At 40.0% G+C, this 26,741-nt stretch overlaps 1 protein-coding gene across 6 annotated transcripts in view; it reads right to left on the bottom strand.

The window, feature by feature from the left end:
- Nucleotides 1-1,689: 1,689 nt before the first annotated feature.
- Nucleotides 1,690-26,741, bottom strand: part of LOC133835768 (sialoadhesin) — an 82,033-nt gene continuing 56,981 nt past the window's right edge. Inside the window, exons 6-18 of one of the 6 annotated variants that reach the window (XM_062265827.1) lie at nt 25,760-25,972; nt 25,508-25,677; nt 24,055-24,190; nt 22,534-22,670; nt 19,073-19,211; nt 17,474-17,622; nt 16,851-17,001; nt 16,374-16,597; nt 14,947-15,121; nt 12,163-12,469; nt 9,025-9,278; nt 7,718-7,924; nt 1,690-3,433 (exon numbers count right to left, since the gene is read on the bottom strand). In XM_062265827.1, coding sequence (XP_062121811.1) covers nt 3,369-3,433; nt 7,718-7,924; nt 9,025-9,278; nt 12,163-12,469; nt 14,947-15,121; nt 16,374-16,597; nt 16,851-17,001; nt 17,474-17,622; nt 19,073-19,211; nt 22,534-22,670; nt 24,055-24,190; nt 25,508-25,677; nt 25,760-25,972 — 2,327 coding nt within the window. In that variant the 3' untranslated portion in view covers nt 1,690-3,368. Of the gene's footprint in view, nt 3,446-3,634; nt 3,658-7,717; nt 7,925-9,024; nt 9,279-12,162; nt 12,470-14,946; nt 15,122-16,373; nt 16,598-16,850; nt 17,002-17,473; nt 17,623-19,072; nt 19,212-20,470; nt 20,634-22,533; nt 22,671-24,054; nt 24,191-25,507; nt 25,678-25,759; nt 25,973-26,741 lie in introns of those variants that run through there. The other 5 variants (XM_062265828.1, XM_062265829.1, XM_062265830.1 and 2 more) reach the window with 5 other exon arrangements.

The raw sequence follows: 26,741 nt of genomic DNA on the forward strand, positions 1-26,741 counted from the left end.
AAAAAAGGAGAAAAATCAATTTGGTCAAAGAATACGTTTTCATTTAAAACTTAAATTAAAATAAACGTTTGACCATTGATGTTAATACCAGAGATTGAAGGGTATTACAACTTTGTGCCTACAGTAATGTAACAGGCAGAAGGACTCAATTTCTACCGAGTTGGTTGCGATCAGATAGAAATTGTAGGTTATTAAAGATAGAATCAATCTGGTATATTTTGAATTCTATGGTATATTTATACCATATATATTTATACCAAATATAACCTTCGGAATATTATGGTATTTATTGACAGTATATTAATTTGGTATATTTTAAATGTATTAATAACTTAATCGAAATACCAAATATAGCCTTCAGTATACTTTAGTATATTTGTTACTATATTTATTTAGTATATTTTAGATGCGTCACTTTATAGCCTTCGATATGCTATAGTATTTATTGACAGTATATTAATTTGGTATATTTAAAAAGTAATAATAACTTAATTGAAATACCAAATATAGCCTTCAGTATACTTTAGTATATTTGTTAGTATATTAATTTAGTATATTTTAGATGTGTTACTTTATGGATATACCAAATATAGCCTTCGATATGCTATAGTATTTATTGACAGTATATTAATTTGGTATATTTTCAATTTATTACTAAATCGATATACCAAATACAGCCTTATTTACTATTTTAGTATTTTTGTTCCTATATTGATTTGGTTAATTTGTACAAATGCAGTGTTATACCGATATAACAAAATATATTCGGTATATTAAAGTATTTTTTCAGTATGTTAACTTTTTTCAAAATGGGAAGCGAGCACATTCGTCTGTAGCTTTCTTGCTTGTTTTGTATAGAACTAGAGAAGCATTCCTACAAAATAAATAAATGTTTACTTACACTTTATAAAGATGACACTGAGTAGAGTAATTCGTGTCCACTTCAAACTTGCAAGAATATTGAGTAGTTAATCTTCTAAACTGGGCAGCGATAATTACAAACCTCTCGAAGTTCTTTAGAAAGGGGAGAATCTCTAGAGTAACCCATTGAAGGGGCAGCCAAGTTGGATGTGAAAGTTTCGGGACTAATAAATATGCTTTGCAATTCAGCAAACTGGTATTAAATGGTATAAACTGCAGTTGAAAAGTTTGCCAAGAGTTTGCTTCAAATTTCATTGACTTCCATCGGCAGAAGGCAGAATTGACTGCGTGGCAATGCAACAGCAGCATTGGTGGCAAGTGTTTTACGAGTAATCCGGAATGCAAGTCAAGTTGCAGCAAGGGGGAAAATTAGAGGAGGGTTGCCGTGTAAATTAATGAAAGCCGACTTAGCTGACCGCCTTTCTGTTGTTTCGATTACACGCTCTGCTCTCAGCGAATGCAGTTAATGGAGGCAAACTTCATTTCTCCGTTGCTGGATCATTCCTAAGGGGTTTCACTTTTCAAGGATGTCTATTTTTTTTCTGCTAGCATTAATATCACTTAACCCTTGGGTAAAAGTTTTTGGCGTTTCATTTGCTGCTGCTGTGGGTGTAATTGAAATTGATGAAAATACTTGTGTTTGGTTTTTTAATTCAGTTTATTTATTTTTAAGTATTCATTAATATTATTAACACACTCAGTAGTTTCGGCTTAATTGTAAAATATATTTACCATTTAATTTAAATTTAAATATAAATTTAAGTTTAAGTTTGTTTTTGTTTTCGCATTTTTTTGTGTTTTGCATTTTTGTTTTGGTTTGTAAATCTAACTTTTGCCTTAAAAACAATCAGTTTAGTTTTAGAGAGACAGAATTAGAGTGAGAGTGAGACCGAAACTCATCGATAGCGACAGCGATAGCGACTGTGAAGGAAAGAGACAGAGAGAGAAAGGGAGGAGAATACTTGGATACTCCTAGGAGATAGTTCAATTCTCTGTCTGTGTCTTTGGTTTGCCAACAATTCATTTCGACTCGTTTCGGTTCGGTTCCTGCTCTATTTTTGGTATAATTTTAATTTATTTTATTACGCATACGCAGTGTATATTTTGCTAGGCTGCCATTTGGTTTTTCATGTGTGTGTTTTTGTGTGTTTGTGTATTTGATATTCACATTCGTATACCAAATGCATGTTTTGTGTATATGAATTATATTTTATTTAAGATTTCATGTCGTTTTTCGTTAGTCGCTCGGTTACTTTAGTTATTTATTTATAACATGTACATACAATGAATTAATTCGTATTATTGTTGTTGCTTCTGCTTCTGTTTCTGCTTCGGTTTCTGTTTCGGTTTCTGCTGCCTTAGTTTTGTATTTTTGGGCCTGTAATTTATTTAACATTTATTCATTATGCACTTGCGAAGAGTTTTGTGCTCACTTTTTCCAGCCCAGCCTGGCTTTTGTTATGGTAATGGAATATTCATGAATTCATATATAAATAGTTGCTAACTTGGCCAGCACTTTGCCTATTCACAAATCTATTATGAAAATTGCATAAATTCAATTGCAAATAGACCCCGCCCGCCTCTTGGCCAGTTAACTGAGTATTGGCTAATCAATATTGATATCAGTTTTGCAGTAATAAATTCTTGAATATTACACATACGCACACATCCGTGAACAAATTTACTCCTTTCTCTCCTCCTCCTTCTTCTATATACTATTTATTTATAGTCTACTTGCTATGCCAATTATGCTCTTGTCCTGGTTTTACGCTCTTTGAGTCTAATTTTAGTTTTGCCTAGCGACTAAACTTGTTTTACGCCTATCCAACTAGCTTACAAACTAAAATGGTTCATTAATTAAATTTTATTTCAACATTTAAATGCAGTTTGATTAATGGTTGCCCGGTTATCTTCATTCCTCTTTCTTTTTGCTATGTACATTTTGATGTCGAGGCTATTTCTTCTTTTTGATTCTCAACTGTTCGCAGATGGGTGTTAATGTATATATATATAAAATGTGTGTATGTGTGTGTAATGATATTTACAAAATTCACTTTTTGATTTCAGTTATTTTTTCGATTAGAGCACGGCAAAGGCAGACTTATTTTTGTTCATTGCTATTTTTCCCTTACCATTTCCACTTTGATTTCAATTTGCTGTTGTGTATATATATATAAATTTTTCGGTTGTTTCGGCGCACGCAGACAAGGATATATGCATAGAGGATGCACTTATGTTATACCTTTCGACATTAATACATTTAAATTTATGCTAAAAATTTACAGCTATGTACGATAAAATGAAACGCCCGTGAATTACGATGATGCTCTGTTGTTCTTGCTCGTAGTGCATCAGCGTGAACCAGGGCTGCGAATTCCAGATCCAGGGATGAAGGGATTATGTGTGTTTGTATGTGTGTGTGTGGTAGATATTATTACTTTTTACAATTACTTCAGCGTGGGATCCAGAGTCGTAAATTCCAATTCGCCGCGCGGTAATATCAGATCCGGGTCTGCAATATACACTTTGGTTGGTTGGCATAAAACAAAATCAACAACAATGGCAAGCAGATGAGCGTGTATGTGTGTGTGTGTGTTAGTGTATTAGTGTGTGTGTGTGTGTGTTAGATGCGGGAAGAAAAATCAAAAGTACAATTTGTGTTTACCGATTAGTTTTTTGCTTATTTCAATGTTTGTTTATGTTTCGATTTGTTTTGTTTTTTTTTTGTTCACAACACTTGCAAAATGACATCATATTTAAAGCAGTTGTAAATTGTTTTGGCAGCAAATAAAACGACAAAATAGAAATGTAGAAAGCAAATGGAAATTGTAACTATTAGCCAAATATCAAAAAAGCGTGACCAACTGTGCGCCGATAAGAGCAACAACAACATCGACAACCACAACAACAAGTTAACAAATGGACAAACGATAACACACATAAACAATAATAAAATTAACAACAACAACAATGAAATTGTCAGCAGCATATAAATATTAATATTTTTGCGAGTCAACCCTCGTGTCTGGATCGTAAACATAAAATAATTCAACAATTTCTTAATTTTTATCGCACATTTATGTCCGAGAATTCATTTCACGATTGTATTAGTTTCCGAGTGAAACTTAAGCGCCATCTAGCGTTCGTTTGCCATACTTCTCTCTCTGTGTGTGTGTGTCGCCATTTGTTGTTTACGATTTTGCAGTTTGTTATTTGACGCTCTCTTTCTCTGTGTGTTATATTTTATTATTATCGCCTTTTATGTCACATTTGTGTGGCGTCTTTGAGTCATAAAGACGCACAAACTAAAGCAACTGGCGTCAGGCTGTATCACACACACACACACATACACTCACGCATACTTTCACGCCATGCCTGGCAGCATTAAAAATGTCAAAAGTCGCAAAAATGTTGCAAAGCCCTCGGGTGCCAAAGGCAACGAAAATAGGGCAAAGAGGTGGAAGGCGGAAGCGTCACGACAAATGAATGAACGTTGCCTCTGACATTGAAGTGCCACACAGAGTGTAACCTATGAGAGTGTGCCAGTGTGTGTGCGTGTGGCAGCATAGGCCGCATCAACAATGTTGCCAAAGCAAATTGTGCGGCACTTCATGTGGTTCTGCCACAGACATCAAAGTAGATGCCAGGCCAAAGGTCTAAAGCTGAAGCTGAAGCTGACGCTCAAGCTCAATCTCTAGCTGATGTTGCCATCATTTTTATGGCACGCTTTAAGACGCCTTTAAGTAAACGCTTCAGCCGCAACAACAAATGATGTTTCCTCTCCCTGAAGAAGACGCCGGCTATGCGGACTCTGTCTTAACTCTGTCTAATTAGACGAGTGCCGCTGAAGTGCGCAAGAAACCAACACACACATTCAACACTCACGCATAGACAATATGTGTAGCATACATCTTGCGGCACAAGGACGACTACACAAATGTTACCCAGTTGGCGTCCCGACTCTTGACGCGGCGCAGACAAACAAAACAGAACAAGACAAGACAAACAACAGCAGCAGCAACAGCAGCAAGAGACGCAGCAGCAACAATAAGACAAAAAGTCGAGCAAACTGAATGGTGCAACATGAAATGAAACAAATGTGCACGAAAAAAAAGAGAGAAGAGAAAAAAAAGCATACGCAAAAAAGCAAACAAATACATATTCACACACACACCCCACTCTACATACATTAATAAGCAGAGCTGAAAAAGTCAAACGCATTTGCTCGACTCGACGACAGTAACTCATGAAGAGGCCAACAACAGTAGCAGTAACAGTAACAGCATCACCTGCCTTTCAATTTACCAGCTTGGGCCACCTTTTTGAGGCACTGTATGCAATTAAAATTGTTGGCTAATGACAACAGCAACAGAAGAAGCAGCAGCAGCAGCAACCATCAGCAATGTCAGCCAGCAATGAGCTCTGACAGGGCGTGTCAGCCAACTTACAAGTTTTGCTCTCTTATACTTATGCGTTTGCTATACGAGAAAAGCTCACTTGCTGGCCCCCAAATTACTGCGCTAAAAGCTGTCTGAATAATGCTCAAAGCGAGTCCATTACTTCTCATATGAAGAAGAGCAGAGTATTTGCCGAAGAAAGCCAAGCAAGATACGTGTAGAGTAAAGATAAGAGTTCAGAAGTAAATAAGCAGAGCACAAACAAAGCAGCAAAACTTAAATAAGTAGAATAAAAAAAGAAAGAAGTAAGTGATAGAAAATTTAGGAAATAATATTAAAATAAAAACTAGTTTTCTTTCGAAATGAAAAACAATGCCATCAAAAAAATAGTAAGAAAAGAAAAGAAGTAAATCCTCAAAAATTTAAGAACAAATATTAAAGTAAAAACTAGTTTCGAAATGGAAAGCAGAATGACAAATGCAGTTTGTGCTGCAGAGAAGCAAAAGATAATCAAAAGTGAGAAGAACAAGTGAAGTGAAAGCGCCGCAAAATGAGAGAACGAAGCAAAAACGGAGAAGGAACAGTTTAAGCAGCAGCAAGTCAAATGAGAACTGAAGTGAAGTGAAAGTGCAAAGTTAAATGAGAAGACAAACCAAAAGCAAACTTGACCAAAAGTGGAAAGTAAAGTGAAGTGAAGTAAAGAAATGAATACAAAAAGCAAATTCATTGTTTGCCACCTTTTGGCAGAGTATTCCCCAGTCGATCAGCTTCGTTTGTACATTTATTTTTTTTTTGCCTGTGGAAGCAACCGTTTCAGTAAGCAAGGCGCACTTTAGTCTCGACTTCAGCAGTTGTTAGTGTCTTGTAAGCAAGTCCAAGTCAACTTGCTTTATGTACCAACTGAGACTGAGAATGAGTACAAGGGTGTGTGCGTGTGTGTGTGTGTGTGTGTGTGTGTGTGTGTCAGAGGGCAACTTTGGAGAGGCTTTTGCGAGTAAATACAGACATAAGAAGAGCGTTTGACAGTCAAATGTGTGTGAGTTTGCGTGGGAGCAGATGTCAGGCCCCCGTACATAAATTAAAAGTTGTCAGAGAGGAACGCCAAAGAGGAGTAAAAGAAGTGGTGGAGGAGGGGGCGGAGAAAACGTACAAATACATGAATAAAGCGAATTAAAACGCTGACAAAATCAAATGTGGCTAATTTGTGACTTTTGAGTTAGGCTGAAATTCCCATTAAGCGCAAATGGAAAATGAGAGGTGAGCTGTGCGCATATAATATTTGAAATAATATCACGTATACGTCACATGTGCACATTAAATAATATTTGCATTTGCCAGGCACAGGAAACGAAGCGAGACGCGTCGCTTCGCGTACGTATGCGCGTATACGTTATTTTTGCTTTTCGCTTCCTTTTTTTTTAATTTAGTTGCTTCGCAATACATAATTGAAATTTATGCAATTCAAAGTTAAAACAAAGTCTACATACAGAGCGCACAAAATAAACAGAGCGAGGAGCAAATTTGTTGCAGTCTCGCAATCTGAACACACACACTAATGTGCCTGTTATATTTGCATATGCGAGTGTGTGTTGAGTGCTCGTAATATGTAGCTGACTTTGTGCTAAAGAGCTTTACCAGAGACAGATAAATACCAATACAAGCCAGAGCTCAACTCAGTATTTGTGATTTTTAAATGCAATATTTTGCAAAGCATCGAAGAAAAGGGCGATTGCAATTACAGGGAATTCTATAAAAGCTAAAGGAGTCGATAAAGGCGCCTGAGTGTCCTTTAATTGTTAGAAAAAAGCTTCTTATTGCCCAGAGGTAAAAGAGCAGAAATCTGCAAACAAAAACTGAGAGGATTTAAATTTGCAAATGCCACACATGCAATAGCAAGCTTTGGTTGCAACAGAAATCCCATCAACAATTAGCAAAATGCCCCAAATTAAAAGAAATTTGTGGCTTTGTTGGCCGAATAAAAGACAGAAAGAGAGAGCAAAATGGCAAACGCATATGCCAAATGTCCAGAGAAAGCCAAAAACTCAACAAAAGACAAAAGCGTTGTCAATAGAGCAAGAGAGGAGAGGAGTGAAAGAGAGAGAGGGAAGGCAGCAGCACAGACAAAGCATGACAATTGCGATAAATTAAAATGTGAAATCAAGTAAATTCTTGTGTTTTATTGCATCAGTTTTCAAGCACGACAACTCTTTTGGCTTAATTGAAAAGCTGGTAAAAGCTGTGCCAGGTGCCGGTGTTTAAAACGTGTTCTTCCTCTTCTTTTTCTATACATTGTTGTTGTTGTTGTTGTTGTAGTTTGTTGATTTTGTAATTGTTGTTGTTATGCTGCTCTTGTGGCACAGTGCACAGATTTTGTGTTATATAAAATTGAGTTTGCATACATTTGGGTGGCCAGGCGGCGGCGGCGACGACGGCGGATGCATCGGCCGCATTGGCAGCTGTTGCACAAAGCTTGGCTGCAACTGGCTGTGGCATGGCCACGACCACGTCCGACATTGTGGCAGCTGAGGCAGCACTACGATGGTAACGACGATGGCTGCTCGGCTGACTCGCTGTGGCTGTAACAAGCAAAGGTAGCAGCACATCGCCTACGAGTATACGAAGCGGGGGGAAGTAACTTCGTTAGATGGTAAATAAGAGAGAGCAAGAGGCGGGGGGCAAGAGGGGGTTACTAAGTGGAAAGAGAGAGAGAGAGAGTTGGGAAACTTGAAAGTTTTACTAAAGTATTTTGGGTGCACTAGGCTTGCCACTAAATATTACTGAAACTTGTATTTACAGCCTGTAGTTTGATGATTAGTTAAGAGCAACCAACAAAGTCAATACAGAGTCAGAGGCAGACAGAATGTAGAGAGAGAAAGGGGGAAGAGTGTGCTACAAGGGAGCTGGCCATGTCAACTAATGGGGGGGTAAACAGGTGAGCTAATCTGTGTGCACACACATTACACATACGCACTGTGTGCACTTCAAGTGCGGTGCGTCCTACTGCCAGAAATACTAAAAATAAATCAATTTACGAGTAAATCGAAACTCTTTATAGATCAAAGCTAATTGCAAAATAGATAGATGGGTAGCCAGAGAGAGAGAGGGGGGAAAAGGCAGTGTGAGAACTACTTTACAAAATGAAATGAGAGCCAATTAGTTGACGCACTAAACGACGACATTTAATCCGAGTTGGCACTCCACAGTTGGCCCCATCCAATTGCATTTTCCAGTCGATTTCTACTTTTTGTAAAACATGCGCTTGACAAAATGAAAAGATAAAACTACAAACTGAATATAATTTTATTAATTTGCTGTGAGTATTTTAACTAATCTACATAATAAGTACTCTTTATACTCTATATATTATATATACACAGGGCAGGCAATTCATATTGATGATGATGTTTCGCTAAAGTATTTACAGTCGACAAGTTTCAATTCAAATTCAATTCAATTTACGTTTCATTTCGTTGCGATTCAATCAACTTAAACTATGAATACAAATTAATATTAAGTGCGTACTCGAAACTCAAGAGCTAAAAAGCAAACCAAGTGGGATGCAAGAAAAACAGACACAGAGCAATAGATAGAGAGAGAGAGAGATAGATAGGGAAAAGAAAGATAACTAGTAAATACTTTAAACTACATTATATGCTAAGGACAGTCAACGACTACAGTTTGTTGAGTATAGATTTTGGAATAGTACCGTTTAGACTGGGCTGCGCGTACTGTATGAAGCTCTCGGAGATGTAATGATGCGGCCCGGCCACGCCCACAATGGCACCTGGACCGCCCAGCGGGGCAACACCGCCCGGACCAACGCCACCGCCACACAGATGCGATGTGGCCTGATGCGGAGTGATGCGCGCTCGTATCTCCGCCGCTCTTCCGCCGCCCTCCTCCAGCTCGTTCAGCTCGTCCTCCTCAATGTACATCGAGGGCACATCGTTGCGCGCCGGCCTGTGGGAGAGCAATAGAAACAAAAAAAAAGAGATCGAGATGAAAAACAAGTCTTACAAATCTATTAAAACTTTTCACACACACACACAGAGCAGAGAGTCAGAGACACGCCCTCACTTTGTTGATGCCAGCAAGTTGTTAATAGTTCCCTGGACGATGTCCACATTTATCTTTTTTCTGTTTTGTTTTGTTTTTGCATAGATAATAGAAAAACAAGTATGAACGCTGCAGTCGAGTGTGCTCGACTGTGAGATACCAGCTGCTCATTTTTATGAAAAGCAAAATAGTACGGTATTCATTTTAAAATATACCAACATTTATATACCGAAAAAATACTGAAAATATAACAAGGAATATTGAAAAAACTAAAATAGTGCGGTATTAATTTTAAAAATACTAAAAATATACCGAATGCTATTTTGTAAAAGATATTGAATAAATTCAAAATAGTTTGGTATTAATTTAAAATATACCAAATTATTATATCGCAAAATTACTAAAAATATACCAATGACCATATTTGGTATATTCTTATTCTTTAAATACACCAAAATAATATACCACAAAAATTCAAAAAATATATATACTTTTATATTTGGTATACTTATATATTTTAAAATATTCCACAAAAATAATGAAAATATACCAACCAATACCCATATTTGATATATTAATATATTTTAAAATATTCCACAAAAATAATGAAAATATACCAACGGGTATATTTGGTAGATTTGTATAGAGATACTTTCAAAATATACCATAGATTGATAAATATACCATACAAAAGTATTTCTTTAATAACTTCACAAGTATTCTCTGTGTGTTCTAACAAATTTTCGGGAATCTTTAAAGACTAGCTTTTTAATTACGCTTGCTGTCGAATAAAAGTTATATCTTTATCTTTTATAGTCTCTGAGATCTAGTTATTAAGACGGACGGACAGACACATGCACTCTGATCAGAGTTGCCTCCACATGCCTGTTACACTCATTTCCTGGAGGCACAAATTTATAATACCCTTCTACCCTCTGGGTAGCGGGTATAAAAATAAACAGGCTAAGCGATGGCATAGCTCACCTCAGCTCGCAAGTCAAAGTTGATGTCTTTGGGGAGCAACTGCTTGTGCAACTTTTGCCGAGGGCATTTTTTTCAATTTAATCGCGTATACGCAGCGTGCACCTTGGCGCATTCAATAAACTATTGCTTATGAGAGCAAACTCTCCTCCCCGGTGAATGCTAATTAAAGCAAACTCTTATCAGTTGCAACTTTGCCACACACACATACAGAGAGTGTGTGCAAATATTTGCACTAATACTTTTGCCACAAAAGGCAAATCATTAAAATTTATGCACTGGCGCACCTGAAAATGTAGCGAACGCGAGAAGGGAAACAGTTGCCAGACAGACTGAGAGACAAACAGACGGTCAGCTGTTTAAAATGTTGCAAAATTCTCTGTGTATGTAACATATTTATATGTGTGTGTGTGTGGCATGCCACGAGCTGACATAATGTGCTTATGTTTGGCAATGGTCAAAGCCAAAGCCGAAGCTCACAATTTGCAGCGGCAGCATTTAATGACCCGCATTTTCGGGTCGCGCTTTGATGTGACGCCCAATCAACTGACTGTCGCAATTTTAATTAATATTTGGCCAAGCGCACAGTGGGGCAAAAATGAAAGGAAAGTCGAAGGTGCCAAAAAGGCCAGCGCATGAATCAGATAATCTCAGATACGATTAAGTGGCAGCATCAATATGAAGTACAGCTAAATAGGGAAAGGAAAGAAGAAGAAGGAAAAAAGAAGTAGAATGAGGGAAGAGGTAGATAAAGGGGAAGAGGTAGGAAGTGGGGAAGAGAGGTAGGAAGAGAGGTAGGAAGAGAGGTGGAAAGAGCGACACACACAAAGTGCGTTGTGGCTGCGGCAGCAAGTGCAAGTTTGTCTTTCATTAGCCTCAACTGGCACCTGGCCGCAGACGACAGTTGACAGAGTCCGCAGAGAGGAAGAGACAAGAGAGGTTGCGAAAGAGGGGAAGAAGGGAAAGGTAGCTGGGACAGGCTAAGCAGCTGCTTAATTATCTACTCGTTGCTGGTGCGACCTTTTCAAAGTAAACGCTGATTTCTTATCTTAAATGAAACTCACTTGGCACTGCGGCAAGCGGGAAAGCGGCTTCCGTTTCCGCTGCAGAGACTCAGCAGGAATATATGTGTAGGTGTGTGTGTGTGGTGTGTGTGTGTGTGTGTGAGGAGGCTAAAAGGGTGTCGTTCATTTTGATTCTTTTACCAGCTCTTTTGTGGGTCGTAGTCAGGTGCAGGTTTAATTAATTTAATTACAGTCTAAGCATAATTTAGTGGGCAGTTGCGTGAACTTCGTTTAGCCTTCGTTCGTTCGTTTGTTCGCTGCGGGCTAATCGATTCGGCCATTCCAGCCCAGTTGCCTAATGAACCCAGACATCAGACTCAGCCTCTTTCGATTTCGCTCTCGCTTTGATTAAAGCGTAGAAAACTTTAAAGACATTGATTATGCATGCATTTCGTCTTTACTTTAATTACATTGTATGAGCGCAGAAAAGTATGCTACAATTATTTCCACTTTACTTTGCCTTCTGCTGCCTGCGTTCTACACGTGCGCCACATAAATAATGCTGTAATTATTTCTGCACACACACGCGGAGTAGCAGCACCAGCACGGCACAACAATTTCATTATTAGTTTTTATATACGCTCCACTGAAAACAATAACAGCAAGACAACAAAGGCGGTCGAGAGTGAATATAACATATACGACTAGCAGACACGCTATGAACTATATTTTGTATACAATCATATATGGAAGCTAAGCAACCCTTTTCAACCACCTCTTACAGGGTATTTAGTGGCACTTACCGCATGCTCTTGCGCACTTCCTGCGGCTCAGGTGGCCGCGGCCGATGCCGACAGACAACAACGATGCCGGCCACGATAATTGACGTCACAATGACGACGCCTATCGCCACAACGGCGGCGAGTATCAGCAGCGTCGATTGCTTCTCCGGTCCGCTGCCAATGCTGGCGCCAGCGCCGACGCCAACCGACGAAAGACCGCCGCCGCCGCCCCCAACGCCGCCTCCCTTGCCGTTGCCACCAACGATGCCGCCGCCCACATGATGCGTGGTTTCCGCGGGCGTCGGATCCTCCGAGAGTATGGATTCATCTGTAAGAGAGAAGACGAAAGAAAGTGGGTCGCACGTTAGCCATCAAATAGTAGTTTTATATGAAGGAAGAGAGTGGTGGTGGGGAGAGGGGGAGAGTCTGCACAATGATTTGTTATTTGCTCGAAATTAGTTTGATACGGTTTGCTTTTTCCTTTTGCCATTTTATTTATTTGTTTTGTTTCATACGCTGTTCGCCGTGCTTTTTGCTTAACTGATTGCTTTAACTGTGTTTGTGTTTGTTCGTTTGTACGTGGGGATTTTGTGTCGTTGTGTTGCCGTGGCAAATTGTGTTGAAAATTGAAATTAGCCAAATTGGGCAATCGACGTGAGGGTCTAGCGACGACCTTGACTCAAGGCAAAAGCTTTAATTGCTGCCTCCGGTTTGCTGTTGTTGTTGTTGTTGGCCAATCAAGCATCTTATTGGCAGAGAGAAAAGCTTTTGCCAATTATTATGAACATGTGAGAGGCATTGTTTATATTTATTAGATTTGCCAGGCTAAAGATGAGCCAGCGGAAATTGCAACTGTTTGCGAGATGATGATCCCTGTGGCAAGATTTATGCGATACATTCGTTTATGTCAGCCCAATCCAAGCGAGTCCAGCAGCAGCAGCTGCCTCACCTGCCTCTGTTGTGCAGCATTTCCGCTCCATTTGCGAGTTGAAACAGTGCCAAGAGTGTGTGGCATGTGGCAAGTGGCAGAGCGAGCATTTAAGTGGAAATTGCCTACACCTGCGGCTCAATTTCAGTTTCTTTTTTTCTCGACGTTTGTTCGTTTTGTTTCAATTTCGCTTAACCAGTTACCAGTTGCTTAGCAAATGAGCGTTTTGGCTTTTGGTTGATTGTAATTTTCGGGCAACGTCTTTTGTTTTCCATCTAATAAATGCTCTTGTTATTTTTTGCCATTTTCTCAATTTGATTTTTTTCTCTTTTTGGCTGGCAGAAACTGATTTCAAAATCAGCAGCAGCAAAAATCAGCGTCAAGCGTCGACGGATTTGCTATTATTCACACGTAAATATTGTTACTTCACCTTCGTTCCTGTCTTGAGAATTTATTACCACACACAGCGAGAGAGCGTGAATAGAAAGAGGAGGCCAGGAAGGGGGAGGAGGGGAAAGAAATCCCAGGCAATGTGTAAATAATAGAAATTGCGTAGGCGCCACAGCGCTGCCACTGTTAAAATTTCGCATAAATTATTTGCGCTCGCCTTCGGGGGATCCTTTTGCGTAGTCCTTGGCCTCGACGTTGTTCGTTCGCTTCGCTCTCTCTCTCTGTGTGTGTGTGTGTGTCTATGGCTCTTTGGTAATTACAGTTATTGTGTCGACGCGCACAGTTTCTGGCCTTAATGCGACCGCATAATGCTGACAGACTGACACAGAGACAGAGAGTGAGAGAGAGACAGAGTGGCAACTAACCCATTCGATGCTGAACTTTGCCACTGACCTGGCATATAATTGAACATTTGCGTATCAAATACAATTAGGTGCATTAAATTGGGTAATACGTATGTGTGATTTATGGCCGAAGATGGCAGCGTTAAGGCAAATGGAAAACGGCGAAACCGAATGGCCAAACAATGCGGTAGGCGACGCTCAACGCAGCGCAACGCAAAATGAAAATGAAAACGGTAATGGAAATGCAGATAAAAATAAAAATCAGCATGAAAATAATGACAACGTAGTGTTCGTTGTTGCTGTTGTTGTGGTTGCTCTTGTTGTTATTGTTACGCGCTGAGTGCGAATGCCGAATGTTGAATGCGAGGCGAACAATAAAAGCAAAGTGTCTACGGCGTCTGCCGTTAAGCAAAACGAAAATTGAAGCAATTTCGCTTTTGCCTTTGCTCGATGGGTATGAAATAAAGAAAGGCATTGCCAATGACACACACACACACACTGAGACACACACATACACAGCTGTCGTTATGTCGTTAAGCATGGGTAAAATGAAGAGGCTGAAGCGGCACGCCCTTGCGTATACGTAATATGCTCACTCTCTCTCCTTCGCTCTCTCTCTGTCTGTGTGCCTTCGCATTGATGGAAAATGCTGAAATGCTTTACGCATCGCTGCATAACTCAGTCAGTGGATTAGAAAAGGGCGGCCTCAACGCCCACACATACGGCAGTCAGGACATCAGGTTGCCTTTTTCCTTGTTTCCAGCACACACATAGAAAGTTTTCGCGGCGGCTGATTGAAGACGATTTCCTTGAACTTGCGTTGATTTGAAAATGCACTGAAGCGTTGAATTAGACACAGCCAACAACAGTTGAACTACAAGCAACGGGAGCATCAGCTTCAACTACCCAACTCAGTCAAGTTTATTGGCTCTGGCCAGTGGCAAGTGACCCACAGCAGCCAACAGGCAAATTCAGGCTCTGGCAATTGGCGAATATTTTGGCACACTTTACTGCCATGTTTGTGCTCTCTCTTTGGGTTATTCGTTTAGTCGGTTAGTCGGTTACTTGGGCTTTAGTACTCACCATATGGTCCCAGTTGTGCAGCCACGCGCACACGTTCAATCACCACCGGCGGCTCGCTGCGTCCCTTGGCGTTAACGGCATAAACTAAAAATTGATATTCACGTCCCGGCTCTAAATTATTCAAACGAAATTGTGGACTGTTCTCCTGCATTCGAAAGATGGGTGCAGATGTAGCCTGAAAAAAAAGAGCATACACAAAAGATAAAGTTGAAAACAAAAAACAGGCCATAAACAGAGAATTCTCTTTTTGCTTGCGAGATAACCAGTTGACAGTCGAAGCGATACACGTATCTCGTGTGTGCTTAATAATATGCTGGACATATGGCCGAGCGCTGTAAAGTATGCTATGTTTATTTGTTGCCAACTTTTGTCGTTGCCCCAAACTTTGGGCACAACACACAGAGCAGAGCTGAGCAACACAGCCCATAAATAATTATTCATGCCTAAAAATGTGCGTGTGTGCGAAAGCGAGAAAGAGAGAGAAGAGAAAGAGATACACTCGGCTGCTGCAGTGGGACACATTGTTCTGTTCTGTCTGGGAAATTTTAAACTGAATATCCGTTTGCCGTAATGGGACACAATCGAGTGAGCTTCGTTGGTTACGCACAAATTCCCACTCAAGTAAGCGTAAGTAATTTATGTTGTCCTTGCGGCGCATTTGCCACTCGCCTGCGTCCCCTTCTCCTTCTCTTCCTTCCAAGCTGCTGTCAATGTGTCTCCTCTCGCTCTCTCTCGCTCTCTGTCACTGTCTCTGCTTGCCATTTTTATCTAGCGTAAAACTTTAAAGCTGCAAACGTCCAACATTGGTCAACGTTCATGTCCTGCTCGTCATTTCTCTCCCCCTCTCTTTCTCTCCCACTCTTTCAGCATCTGCATCTCTGTCGCTTCTTTGCGCTTGGCTACTTTGCTAATAAACTCGACTCGCCTCGCCTCGACTGGCTAACGCTGCATGAACAAAACCTAGCCAAACCAAACCAAGCTGAAGCCCAAGTTGCCTCACTCCCGAGGCACTTCTCCCTGCCCCTCTCCCTCTCCCCTTCCCCTCTCCCTGCTTGCTGCTGCTGAAAGCAACCAAACGAAATGAAATGAAATTTTCATATGATATTCTCTTTTACGAGTGACAGAGATAATTTAATAACTCAGCATGTGTTTGGCTTATGGATGAGTCCAGGCCTTGCCTTCCATCCCCTACCCTTCCTCCCTCCCTCAGTTGGTTAAACTGTGTGCCTTCAACTTGGCAACTTATAGCATTAATTACGTTGTCCTTTTTACGCTTGAGCTGAGCGCCTGCTCCAAAATCATATTTATTAATAATTCAAGCGGAAAAGTCAGAAAGGACAAGCGCACACTAATTGACCAACGTTCACTCACTCACTCCATATGCGAATGCTTGAAGGCAACAATTCAATTGAATCCTTTTCACTCACCTGATCATTCAACGTGGATATCTCATTGTCCGCATTGCCCAGCGTTTCACCGAATTGCCCGCCTCGGTTGCCAGCCGATGATGATTCGCTGGCATAAAGCAAATCGCCGCCCACCACCTCGAGCATAAAGTACTGCGAGAGTCCGCCATCGCTGCCAGCGACACAGACCACCTCGAGGACGGTATCGTTGCGGAGTTCACAGGCCTTGGGTGCCTCGGGTGCATCTGCAAATGGTAGGGATTGATAGTCGCAGTCATAATGATAGTCAGCTGCATTTTGGGGGCAGGGTAAATAAAGGTGTGGCTTGAGGCATGGCCACAGTTTGCATTAATGATGCCGTTGCACTCCAATTATGTAAGTAGATCCTTAGATGTGCATAATAGATACCCACATCGACACCAGACAACGTCTTGTTTAAATTGCACACAATACAGAGGAGAGAAGGGATAGAGATGAAGGGAAATTTAGTGTACTTACTTGCTGGCAATATGTGGACGAGACATGGCGCCGTCTGTCTGCCAACCACATTGCTGGCCCAGCAGGCTAGAGTTATTAGCTCGGAGTCGGTTTGCGGCAGATACGTCATAGTGCTGGTGAGGCCATTCGATTGTATCCTTGAGTTGAGCACCTGCAACCGAAAAAAGGATTACTCAAAATCAAATCGGGTTTTATCGGGCAATGCAAACATTGTGTGTTCAGTTGGGATTTTCGAAATAACTTTTGCGGTAAATGAATTACTTTATTTATAGTGCACAAGCTCAAACTCAAGCTTTGCACTTTCAGTCTGTATCTTTCTGCTGCTGCTTCTTTGCATTTCAAATGAAAACCACAAACTTCTTTTTCGGCCAGCTGCTGCTGCTCGACCAAAGCACAATTTATACATTTTGATTAAATTTTAATTCAGTCACGTACAAAGTTGCCAGTCCCCAATCTGAGTTGCTGTCCCCAAGTATTTAACACACAAGTTTTGCTAATAGCTCTGCACCCTTTTTCTTTCCACAACTGAATCAATAATTTCAAGTCAGTCCTCGTTTTTTTTTGTCGTTTAATTACAGTTCAACTCGAAGTTTTTCGGTATGCAATTGTGAGTTGTAACTTACCGGCGACACGTTGCGTGTATTGTTGTAGGTCCAACTGAATCTCACCGACTCGGGCGGATCGGCGTCCACCTCGCATTTGACCTGTATCGAGTGCATGTTGATGGCTCCAATCGAGGTTTGCTCTGTGCCTGGTTTACAACGCGGCGAGACTGCAAAACAAAGCAAAAAAAAAAAAAAAAATGAAAACACAAATCGCAAAGGCTCAAAAATGAGAGGGAGATGAGAAAAAAAGAAATCGTTAAGCCGCATAAAAAAAGTTTTTCATTTTTTTTTTTTAAATTTGCTTTTAGCTTTCAAATATGAAAGGAGCGAGCAGGAAAACAGTCTGCACGTCTCTGGAGCTTAGCAGCACACTGAACAGCCGGAGAATACACAAAAAGAGGCTAAATCCAAGAAGGAAGTCGAGCCTGATACATAGCCTTGGGCATAGTAATTAACATGTTTCCGTTTCATGAACGTGAGGACTTTCCAAGCCTGCTTTTGTTGTTGTGCCCCAGCACATGCATAAAAGAGCGCAGAGTCTGCGAGTGTGAGCAGGTATTGAAGAAGATGTTGTCGAGTTTACTTTCACTTGCAAGCTGCCTCTGTAAAATGAGACCAGATACGATACAAGTACACACGGAAGTTGTGCTCTAGCCCAGGGCCAAGTCTGTCTCTGGAAATTACACACACACACACTCATATATGTTATATCTATATACTTCAGTGTGCCTTTAAAATGTAAGTCACGCCAAGACTGATAAGTATTTGAAGCTTTATTACTTCTTCTCGCTGTTATCGCAGCTCAACGTCTGCAGCATATTGTGCTTCACTTCCTGTTGCACTTGTTGCTCGTGAAACTTTCATAATTTCACAAAATATAAACTACTTAAACTGTCGTACTGCATTTCCGTTTGAAAAATGCAGCAGTTTCCTTTCTAGATTTCCGGCCAGGCAACATTTCTTTTTTGGGGGCACAAGGTAAAACGAGAATTGATTTCAATTTGTTGCTACTCTGATTTATTTAGTTCAATCGCCGTTTTATGCAATGCACATTAATCACAAGATGAAAAATTTGCCAAGCGTTTGGCCCAAAGGCTCAAAAGGCAGCACAACACACTTCACACTCAAAGCGAGTTGACTTTGCTTCGACTCAGCTCAGCTCAGCGACTCGACGTGAGGTTTATGAAAAAGTTGGCAGGGCAAAAATTGCCAGTTAAATTTATAGGCAAAAGTTTTGCGTGTAAATCAATGGCGGTTATTTAGACTGGCGGCAACAACAATTTTACAATTGTAAACAAGCACGCGCACGCACACTCACACACACACACACACACACTCGCATACACACTCAGTTATGGGTTTGGCCATGCATCATTTCTAAGCAATTTCCTCATCCGCTGCAAAAGTTGGCAACTTTAATATTTTTTGTCGTTGTTGCTGCTGCTGCTGCAGCAGTTGATTTTATTTTGCAACTTCCGTTTCCGTTCCGCCATGTTATTTCATCATATTGTATTCGCAGTGCTCTCCTCTCTCTCTATTACAATAAACTTGCAACTATATTGTGGCATATATACGTAGTTGTTGTTGTGTGGCAGCTGGCAAAAGCTGCTTACTTACACTGCACTTTTAGTGTGAGACTCGAGCTGCGCGTCTCCCCCTCGGTGTTCGTTGCCCCGCAAGCATACGCTCCTGCGCTCTCCCGCTCCAGCTGTGTCAAGTGCATGATTTCCGTGCTCTCGCCAGACATACGCATGCCCTGCAAAGAAACAAAAACGAGAAAAACAAACAACCATATCAGCATAAAATATAATATTCGAAACGAAAAGAAACAAGAAAGAAAGTTACTGTCGAGTGTGCTCGACTGTGAAATACCTGCAACACATTTTAAATAATGCGGTATTAATTTTAATATATACCAAATTGACATACATCAAAAGTACTAAGAAAATACCATATTCTGTATTTGGTATATTTATATAATACTTCATTCAAAGAAAAGCAGTGTGGTATTCGTTTTAAAATATACCGAATTAATATACTGCAAAAATACTAAATATATACCGTGGAGTATAATATATATATATATATATATTCATTTAGTACTCCATTCAACCCAATTCAATTGCGGTATTTTTTAAAATATACCAAATATACCAATATACCATAAAATGCTAAAAATATACCAAATAAATATACTGCAAAAATACTTAATATACACTATATGAACTATAATTGGTATATTCATATAGTACTCATTCAAATCAATTTAATTGCGGTATTTATTTTAAAATATACCAAATTAATATACCGCAAAAATACTAAAAATATACCATTTTATATAATAAGTATGTTGACATGTAGTTCACTGACATATAATACACTTCTACCCTATGCACACCGGGTATAAAAAGTTATCAGAGAGCGAAATATATTGTATAGAAGACGCAGCAAGTTCATTTGCAAATTGTAAATTGTTTTTCTGTCAAAGGCTTTTGATTAAAGTTTTCGAATAAAGGCAAAAATTATTGCAACACAAGCCTCTTATTTGTATAAAATATATTGCAGATAAAGCACTCAATTATTAAATAATTTAAATTGAACACGAAACCAGATTTAACCACATTGAAGATGAGAATTATTTGATATATTTATTTCAGTAGTGTCACAGTAAATTCACACTCGAGTCCAAGCTATTAATTAAACATATTTGTAATGTATTAAATATTGTATATTTAAAATTACCTTGGCTCTGTTTTCAATGGTTCTCAATAACTATTTATTTCTATAAATTTAATGAATATTTTTAAATAGCAAAAAAAGATGCTTCTGTGATATTTTTTTCCATCATTTATTTAAACATTCTCGCTTTTGTGTCATTAACATACAACATCAGAAGCGAGTAATATTATGATGATACTTGGTAATAATATGCTGCATGCAAAACACTGTCAAGTGTTTCAAATATTCAATTGCAAATCGCATTATGGTCGCTCTGCATTTGAGTGCAGCTTTTACCTCTCATTCAATTGTTGAAATTGTATTTTGCAAGCTCTGCTAGATTTTATTTTTGCTCTTCCTCTTCCCTTCACATTTCTTGTGCCACCCACTCAATTAACTGAAATGCAATGTGGCTTTGCATAAAATAAAATTTCAAATTAATTTTCCATAATTTTTCGTTCAACGATGAAAATGAAGTGTCATTTGTGCAGCTGTCAAAACTTGAATTGAATATCGTAAATTCACACGCATTCATATGTATTTAAAATATTTGTAAGTTGCATTTCAATTGTCTGACAAAATACTCTACAAAAAGGATAAATTATTTAAGAGTAGCTACATTACATTTTATATTCAGTAATATTTAAACGCTTATGTTATAGGGTATCAATTAGTCTAACACTCCCCCTCTTTCTGACTTTTTTTTTGCTTGGGGAAATATTGAATACAATTTTCATAATATGTTAATTTGCAAAATGAATTAAAATGCAATGTTGTTAACCATCAGAGGCATAGAGAAAGCTAATTGCCGATGCATTACATAATGTATTTTTAATGCATTTACTGCCGTCTACTTAACAGCAACATGCACAGCACAACGCACAGCAACTGACAACTGACAACCGTCAACAGGCCGCAGCTATTAAATAAATATAGAAAATATTGTTTATAATCATATTAAAAGTGCTGCCAGCTTAGTTGACATTAAGTATATATTTTTATACGTGAAGTGTCCTTCAGCTTGTAAAAGCAGAAATGTCAAGGGAACAACTCAACTTTGAATTGCATAACTTGATATGAAGACTCTTGTTTGAGCTACACAATTGATAAGTTTGTTCCATACATTGAGAAAAAATCTAGATTGAAAAACAGATTGCTTGATTTAAGGTTATGTCTCTTTGATATTTGAAACCATATCAAAATCCTAAACTCTAATTGTAAAATTTTGATCGTGATTTAAGAATAAACCATGAATTTTGAAATGTTAAAATCTTGATTCAAGATTTTATTCTTGATCTTAGCACGCTTTTTCTATTTGTGTTGTAGTTGCATATTAAACAAAAGAATTTGTTTAGCTAACAAATTGAATTGCTCGATAGTAATATAAAAATCATATGCCATATTTCATTTTAAAAAGTTTTCGGGTTAAAAAACAAATCTCAGCTGCTGCCGGAATTGCGAAAGTAAACTGGCAACAGCCAAAGTTGTTCAATTGTTGCTCTTTCTGCAGCCCTTTTGTGCACATTTGGCGCATCGTTTTTCATAATTTTTGCGAATGTTTTATTTGTGAATGGACGAAAGGTCGAAAAGTCGCATTGCCTTAAATATTGCAAAGTTTTTCTCTTCTTTTTTTGATTTTTAGTCACAATGGCTTCAAGTAATTTGTTAAATGTGAAGCGAGAGAGCGAACACTGGCTGAATAAAGCCAAAAGAAATATGATTTTGTGGTGTGCCATGAAAAATGATGATGTGTTCATGTGAACAAAACTGTCAAAGGATGTCAAAACCTTGACTGTTTAGTTATAACAACGGCACAATACATCTTTTTGGGGGCCGAACAATGATGGTCAAGCTTTGTGGCTTTAATGCGATTATGAATGAAAGACGAATGCCACATGGCCAGCAAGGTTGCTCAGTAAGGGGGTGACTGAAATCTGGCTTACATGTCGTATGATTAATGCTTAAATAATTTGTAATACGAACTGGGCTTCAATTAAAGGCATCATGAAGCAATTATGTGCATTCAATCTCATATATCAAGTATACGTTGAAATAGTGCAGAAACTTTTCCCTTCGACCATAGAAGGCATTTTGGGGCGTGGCCGGCCCACTTGGTAACCCAATAGGCCACATATTTTGCGCCTGGCCGAGTGTTTGTCGAGGGTTGCCCGCAGCGTTGGAAATTTTGGCGTTGCAAACAATTTCGGTAAATTAAATTAAACCGCAAAGTGTCTGCTTAAGTTGCCACAAGAATGTCGACAGCTTCTCCTCCCCTCCCTAAACCAAAACAATTGATAATAAAAATTGCCAAAGTGTCTGGCTACTTGATAGGCGTCAGCAGTTGTTCGCTCGCTACTTACGTTCTTGAACCAGGAGTAGCTGGTGACCGGAGGCCTCGCATCAGCACGGCACTTGAACGTGACATTTTGGCCCTCGGCACGTGTAACCATACGACTGGGATCCTCGTTGGCCAAATGCACCGACACGGTGGGCGGATCTGTGTGTGAAATAAAGAGAGAGTAGAGTAGAGAATAGAAATAAAGTATGTAAGTGGAGGAGGCGGCGCGTCAAATCTAATGAGCGCTACAAATAGCCGGATAAAAGTCCAAATAATAAACGCAAATGGCTCATAAGGTGAGGCCCCACAACACAGCCGGTCAGCCAGCCTCTTTGGCCATTGCGTAATGTAGTTAACTCAAGCTGCTGCCGCTGCTTCTCTTGGTCAGTCTGGTGTTGCCTTGGGGGCAGCCTTTCTTTATATTTTCTGCTTTCTTTGCAGTGCCGCTTGGCTGCACATCCTTTACGGGACACACGGCCTGCTTTTGGCCATAAGCCAAATGGGTCTATTAGTTACGGTTGTAAAAATCTAATACGCGGCCCACCGAGAGCGTGAGAGAGAGAGTGAAGGAGAAGGCGAGGGCGGAGACTGGCGCCAGCAGCGCGTCATATCCGGCCGCCATCTTGTGTGGGGACAAAACTATGGCGGCGCGTCTTTCGCTGTCGGAGTCGTCAGCAAAAATTGCTGACGTTTATGGTGAATTATTAAAAATGCCGCACAAAATTAAACTGAAATGAAGTTCGGCCTGAGGTCGAGCTTTAGCAAGGAGCAAGCTCCTTCTTGAGCTTCTTCTGAGTGCAGGTAATTTAATTTCGTTGTTGCCCTTTGCCTCTTGCTCGTGGCTCGTGGCTGGTGGCACGACTGATTGTTGCCTGTTGCCATGCGACTGAGTGACTGAGTTGCGGACTCGCAGGCAGGAGTAATGTAAATCGGAAGCCGGAAGCGGATGTTGCCAATATTATGGGCGGGCTAGGCGAAAAATGAGTGCAGGAAACATAACAGTGAAAATTTAATCAAGCCAAGTCGAAGCAGTCCGCAATGCAAAAGGCCAACAGCCAACAGCCAACAGCCAACATCCAACGAGCAACAAGCACCAACAACCACAACGAACAATCATGACGACGATGATGATGATGCTTTCTCTGTATGTGTTCGTTTGTGTGGCTGTTGGTTGTGGATGCTGATGACAACATGACTGCATTTCATAAGCCGCTTAGAGCGTACCAACAGGTGAATCTGTTGGCCTTGGGGCCAAGCTAGGCCTATGGGGTGTGTGTGTGCTCAGTTGCCCTAATCAAATTATGTTGCTCTGGCCCTAATACGCTTCTAATTGGACTTGCCTCGGCGGAAAGTGCTTTCAGCAACACGCACACACCAAGACAAAGCTAAAGCCAGCAGCATGCTGACACATAAGCCTCTCACTCTCTCTCTATATATCTCTTCTGTGTGTGTTGCGTATTGTTGACATAATTGAAAGTATGACCAGAGTTCATTCAGCAGCAGCATCAGCAGCAGCAACAGTTCTTCTATGGTTGGTACTTACATGCCACACGTATGATACGTTTGTCCTCGATGGCGCCGCCAGAGAACCAGGGATTCGTAGCGCGACACGTCAGCTCCGCATTGTCGTTCTCCGAAGTCACCTTCAGCGTGAGAATGCTCGTCGTGATATTCGCATCCTGTAAAAGGGAAAAAATATGACAATAGCAGACATTAGTTAAAGCAGAAGCTGATACAATATAGTTCCACATAAAAGCAAGCAAATAGTTCAGCCTAAAAGTAGGCAACACAATTGTGTATGGGGCAAACAGCAAATAGTTCAGCTTAAAAGTAGGCAACACATTGTGTACAAGTTGCGTATTGGGAAAACAGCACAAAAGTAGGCAACACATTGTGCACAGCACGAGTATTGGGTAACTTGAGAGCCGACCACAGTTGGAACAAAAGCCATGTGTACTCGTATAATGATGTCTCTCTCTCTTTCTCTCTCTCGTTCTATCGTTTTATCTATCTCTATGATTGCGTAAGTCTCTGTGTTATGCACGAGTTGTCCGAGTTGCCCGCCTCGTCGGATTCACGTGTCCCAAGCAGGCAGCATCGAGGAGCATTGAGTTCGAGTTGCAATCTCCAGCCATTTACATGGCATAATTAGAAAGCTAAAAAGGCAGCTCGGCTCCGGCTCGGCCACTGGCAAAGTCGGTATAACTAATGGAAACCGAAAACCGACCAAAAAACCCAGAGAGCTGTCCTTGCGGTCGAGTGTCTTTTGCTAATGTCTGCCGACTGGCAAATGAAGTCGGGCCTGATAAATTTGAGGCTGCTGACACACACAAAAAAACAAAAAAAAAGAAGAAAAAAAAAGAAAAGAAAATTGGTCGAGCAGCGTTCACATAAATTCAAATAAAAATTCGCACATTAGTCGAGCCAATGTCCTGGCGTCCACTGCAAATTTGTATAGCTCCTCGACTCGAAACTTTTCGGCAGTGCACTTCATCAAAGTATTCTACAGAAATAGAGCAGCAAAGCGCTGGCGAAAGGGAAGGGAAGCGAGGCAGGGAGCCAGTCAGGCGGACGGCCACTTGAAGTCAACTTGTCTGCAAGCTTTTGGCTGGCTGTAAAACTTTGCCCGGAGCTCACGTCGCCTTTTAGGGTCAGCCAGTGGTTGGACTATGTTGCTGTTGCTGTTTGCTTTGGCTGCTGCTCTTGCTCCTGCTGTTGTTGGTGTTGTTGTTGTAGCTGCACTTCAGAGGTTATTAAAGCGTCGCAAAGTTGTCTCTTCTCTCTGCTGCAGCTATCAAATGTCAAACGTAAAAAGCTAAATTTGCCAGGCAGAAAAAGTTGCCGTTGACGTTGCTGCTGCCTTTGGGCTGAGAGTTGTCGTTTGCTTTTGGCTTTTATTGTTCCCCAAATTCGTTTGACAATTTGCAGCAATTTGATATGGCAGCTGGTCAGAGTTTTCTACTTCTTTTTTTTGGGTGGGGGCTTTGGTCACTCACCTCTTTGTCACTGTGTAGGGTGACCTCAGCATTGCGGATGGGCTCACCATCCAAGAGCCAGGCAATTTTGGCCGCTGGATACGAACCCCACGATTCGCAGCGAATGGCCATCGGATGTCCAGCTGTGAGCAGATCATTGGGCGTCAATATCTTCACTCGAATGGGTTTCACTATAAACAAATTAAAAGCATTTCAATGGCATCGCTGTCTGGGTCAGTCACCGTCACTGTCAATCTCAATGGCAACACTTACGATGCACCTGCACGGTCACATCCTTGACAACAGGCTCCAGCAGTCGCGTGCCTTGTGCTCGGCACTCGATGCGCGCCCCATAATAGTCTCGTGTTGTGGTGCCAATGAGCAGCTGATTCACCATGACCGTGGCACCCTCCTCGACGGACGTGTGGCTGGTGCCGATGAGCTCGTTGCCATCTCGCCACCAGGTGACCTTGGGCGGGGGTCGACCTGCAAGTGACAACAAGTAATAATGTTAGAAAAGGGTATACTAGGCTGTGAGATACCCGCTTCCAAATTTGAAAAAGCAAAACAATGAAAAATTAAAATATACCAAATAAATATACAAAAAATACTGAAATATTTCAAATTTATTTTTGATTCAGGGATATACTTTTACATTCAAGATATACCACTGATAGAAAATAAACTTTGATAAAATATACCAAAGTAATATACCAAAAATACTAAAACATACCAAAAGCCATATTTGGTATTATGATATTTTGCGTTTGAAATATAACATAAGTAGCAAATATACCTGTAGTAATATATGCCAATGAATATACCAAAAATACTAAAACATACCAAAAACTATATTTGGTATTACGATATTTTTGCGTTTGAAATATAACATAAGTAGCAAATATACCTGTAGTAATATATGCCAAATGAATATACCAAAAATACTAAAACATACCAAAAACTATATTTGGTATTACGATATTTTTGCGTTTAAAATATAACATAAGTAGTAAATATACCTGTAGTAATATATACCAAATGAATATGACAAAAAATACTGAAATATACCAAAAAGCTATATTTGGTATTATGATATTTTTGCGTTTGAAATACAACATAAGTAGCAAATATACCTTTAGTAATATATACCAAATGAATATACCAAAATATACTAAAATATACTAAAACATACTAAAAGTTAAATTGAGTATTACGATATACTTTTCCCCTCGAGATATACCATAAATTGAAGATA

The sequence above is a fragment of the Drosophila sulfurigaster genome, chromosome 2R (assembly GCF_023558435.1).
Source record: "Drosophila sulfurigaster albostrigata strain 15112-1811.04 chromosome 2R, ASM2355843v2, whole genome shotgun sequence".
In the NCBI taxonomy this organism is placed as follows: domain Eukaryota; kingdom Metazoa; phylum Arthropoda; class Insecta; order Diptera; family Drosophilidae; genus Drosophila; species Drosophila sulfurigaster.